Source organism: Otolemur garnettii, unplaced genomic scaffold, assembly GCF_000181295.1.
Source record: "Otolemur garnettii isolate 467f Iridium unplaced genomic scaffold, OtoGar3 scaffold00153, whole genome shotgun sequence".
NCBI lineage: Eukaryota > Metazoa > Chordata > Mammalia > Primates > Galagidae > Otolemur > Otolemur garnettii.
The window spans coordinates 57,135-60,038 of NW_003852548.1; the positions used below are offsets into that span (position 1 = coordinate 57,135).

At 50.3% G+C, this 2,904-nt stretch overlaps 1 protein-coding gene across 1 annotated transcript; it reads left to right on the top strand.

Moving 5' to 3' along the window:
* Positions 1-1,229: 1,229 nt before the first annotated feature.
* On the top strand, positions 1,230-1,982 carry LOC100944565 (tubulin polymerization-promoting protein family member 2-like). The gene is made up of 2 exons (XM_012811308.1): positions 1,230-1,551; positions 1,825-1,982. The coding sequence occupies exons 1-2, from the start codon at positions 1,230-1,232 to the stop codon at positions 1,980-1,982; spliced, it is 480 nt and encodes a 159-aa protein (XP_012666762.1).
* Positions 1,983-2,904: the final 922 nt, after the last annotated feature.

The window sequence follows — 2,904 nt, forward strand, 5'->3', positions numbered from 1 at the left end:
CCCAGCACCATTTGTTAAATAGGGAATCTTTTCCCCAGTCGATGTTCTTAATTGACTTGTCAAAGATCAGGTACCGGTAAGTAGTTGGATTCATTTGTTGGCTCTCTATTCTGTTCCGTACATCTACCTCTCTATTTTTGCTAGGTTGAGTTCTTTAAGGTTTCTTCATACTTCCTTCCAAAAAGTTTGTATTAGTTTGCAGTCCCCAAAAACCAAAACAGTCCAGAAAAACCAAAACAGCTCCCAGGCAAGGCTCTTGTTGCTTACAGTCTTGCTATAGGTACAGCTAAAGGCAGCCTCCGGCCGAACATACAAGCACTCACTCATTGCCAGATTTCCACTGCTTCTGTCCTCCTCGTGGGGTCCAGAAATCTCTCCCTGACTTCCTGGGTCACCACAGGACACCCTCTGGGCAAAACCCACCAGCCAGACACACCTGGAGTCTTCTCTCCACATTGTCACTGCCCCCGGTTACACAGAAGCTACGACTCAATACATACATTTCCTATATAAAATATTAACATTTTCTGGACTCACAGGTGTCCCAAGCACAGTCAATGGTATTGAAGTTGCTGTAGGTGGGCAAAGTTGGGGAGAGGGTGTTTAAGGAGTTTGGTCATCTGAAAAAGTCAGAAGGTTCTCAGCTGCTTCAGTACACTAGGCATGGTAGGGAGACCCTAAGACCTCATGCACTTCTGGGGTACAGTGTGGGGTTTTCACACACAATCCAAAACACTTCCATCAAACTGGTTAACATAGCCTTCATGTCAAGGCAGGGGCTAAAGCTAAGGCCAGGAATGATGTCACATAAATATTGCTGAGGTCACAGAAGGTTGCCTAGCCTCCCCTCTGACTCCTTGACTGCCACCCAGTCTCCCCAGCCAGCTGCCTCCTGTACATATCTGCACACACACGAAGGCGAGGAAGGGTCAGAGACCATCCGGCCACTGTTAGGTACACAAAAGTGGTGGGGGAATGGGGGATGAGTCAGGACCTGGGATCCACCTGGCATTCCCAGTGCTGGGAAGGGGAGGCTTATGTTGTGGTCGTGGCAGGTGGCATGGGGGTGAGGGGAACAGGGGAGGGGGCAGCAGGGACAAGGGGATTTGTTTCTCTTGCCCACTGATTTAATCTTCACCTTCATCCTCATTCCTTGTCCGTCCTCCTTTGCCTTCCCCCCTCCCTCCTGACACTCCCCCCCACTGCCCACCCCCAACCTCTAGCTGACCATGGCATCCGAAGCAGAGAAAACATTCCAGCGGTTCGCTGTCCTCGGAGACTCCTCAAGCAGTGGCGCGGAAATAAACAATAAGAACTTCTCCAAGCTGTGCCAGGACTGTGGCATCACGGATGGCAAGACGGTCACCTCCACAGATGTGGACACTGTGTTCAACAAAGTCAAAGCCAAGGATGCCGGAACCATCACCTTTCAGCAGTTCACAGAAGCAATGAAGGAACTGAGCCAGAAGCGCTTCAAGGAAAAGAGCCCAGACCAAGGCCTGGAGGACATTTTTAAACTCATGGAGGGCAAGAATCCAGCCACCACTGGTGGTCACTGAATGAGATCCTCTCACAGCAGCCTGGTTAGAATAAGTCTGCTACAGAAAGAAAACTCCACCGTCCCTCTATGCCCTGGACTCCCTCCCCTTGGGTGTGCATGGCTCTGGCTAGGGCGCCTGCCTACATGTGGCTCTGGGACCTAAGAGAAGCGGCCCCACGCCCGAGGAAGAGGAAGAGCTGGGAGAACTTGTTCCATGGATCTCAGGGCCATCTTGAGGGAGGAGGAGGAACTGGGCTCAAATCCTTTCTTTGGTTTCTACCAAGCTGCAACGGTGGGTGCTGTGGACCGCCTCAGCGACACCAGCAAATACACTGGCAGCCACGAGGAGCAATTGGATGACAGTGGCAAGGGCATCACAGAACAGAAAGAGAGGATTGATAACTCAGGGTATGGGAGGGGCCACAAGGGTGCTGGCATTTAGGACAAGAAGAATTAGACAAGAGCCTCCCCGACCCTTCATCTTTAACACCAGGGAGCTGGGGAAATAATAAACATCAGTGTGTGCAGACAAAAAAAAAAAAAAAAAGTAAAAAATTTGTTCAAAAGTTCCTGAAAGATGAAAGGGATAAGGGATTGGGGAGATCTAAGAGTGAAAGGCTGAGGTGGAGGTCATATAGAAATGTCAGGTTCAAAGACCCAGGGTCAGAGTCGGGGGTTGCAGCGGGAGAAGATCTCAAGTTGAGTAGAGAAAGACTAGGAAAGACCAGAAGGGGAGCAGATGAAGAGGGCCAGGAAAATTCCTGAAGTGGCTTAGAGCCGTCTCTGATTTCTTGTATTGGCCCATGGATAGAGAGGAGTAACGGGTTTGGGGTCTGCATTTCTGGGGGGAGGCGGTTTCCCACAGAGAAAGAGTATATGAAGTCTCTAATGGTGAATTTGCTTTGGGCAGATATCCTTGGTATTGTGTTGGTCCACAGTAGCCATTGGATCAACGTGTTCCCAATACATTAGTCCATATAGAAAATAACAAAGAAACACAAACAGGAAGAATGGGATCTTGTGTTTTCCATTATGGGAAACCATGCAGACACAGAGACAGATAGGGCACGTCCTCACCTACCACTGGGAGGGGAAATCATGTGCCCACGAGGACACAGAGTGGGGTGTGATAAACGATGGAGGCCTGGGAGGCTGGGAGGGAGAAAGGGGGTGTGTGTGTGGTGGAGGTTGAGAAGCTGCCTGATGGGTCAGGTTTAGGTGGTTCCGGTCATGAAGATGCTGAAAGCCCTGAGCTCAGCCCTCAGCACACAATACCCCCAGGGAGCCAAAGACGTACACCAGGACCCGAGAAACATTTACCCTAAACAGCTGATGATCACCTGACCCATGAGCAACTCTTTCAC

What these genes read in the sequence shown, in the direction of transcription:
- LOC100944565 (XM_012811308.1), top strand. Translation starts at nt 1,230, where the DNA reads ATGGCATCCGAAGCAGAGAAAACATTCCAGCGGTTCGCTGTCCTCGGA. An exon ending in GAATCCAGCCACCACTGGTG is followed by an intron (nt 1,552 to 1,824) that starts GTCACTGAATGA and finishes GTTTCTACCAAG; the next exon opens with CTGCAACGGTGGGTGCTGTG.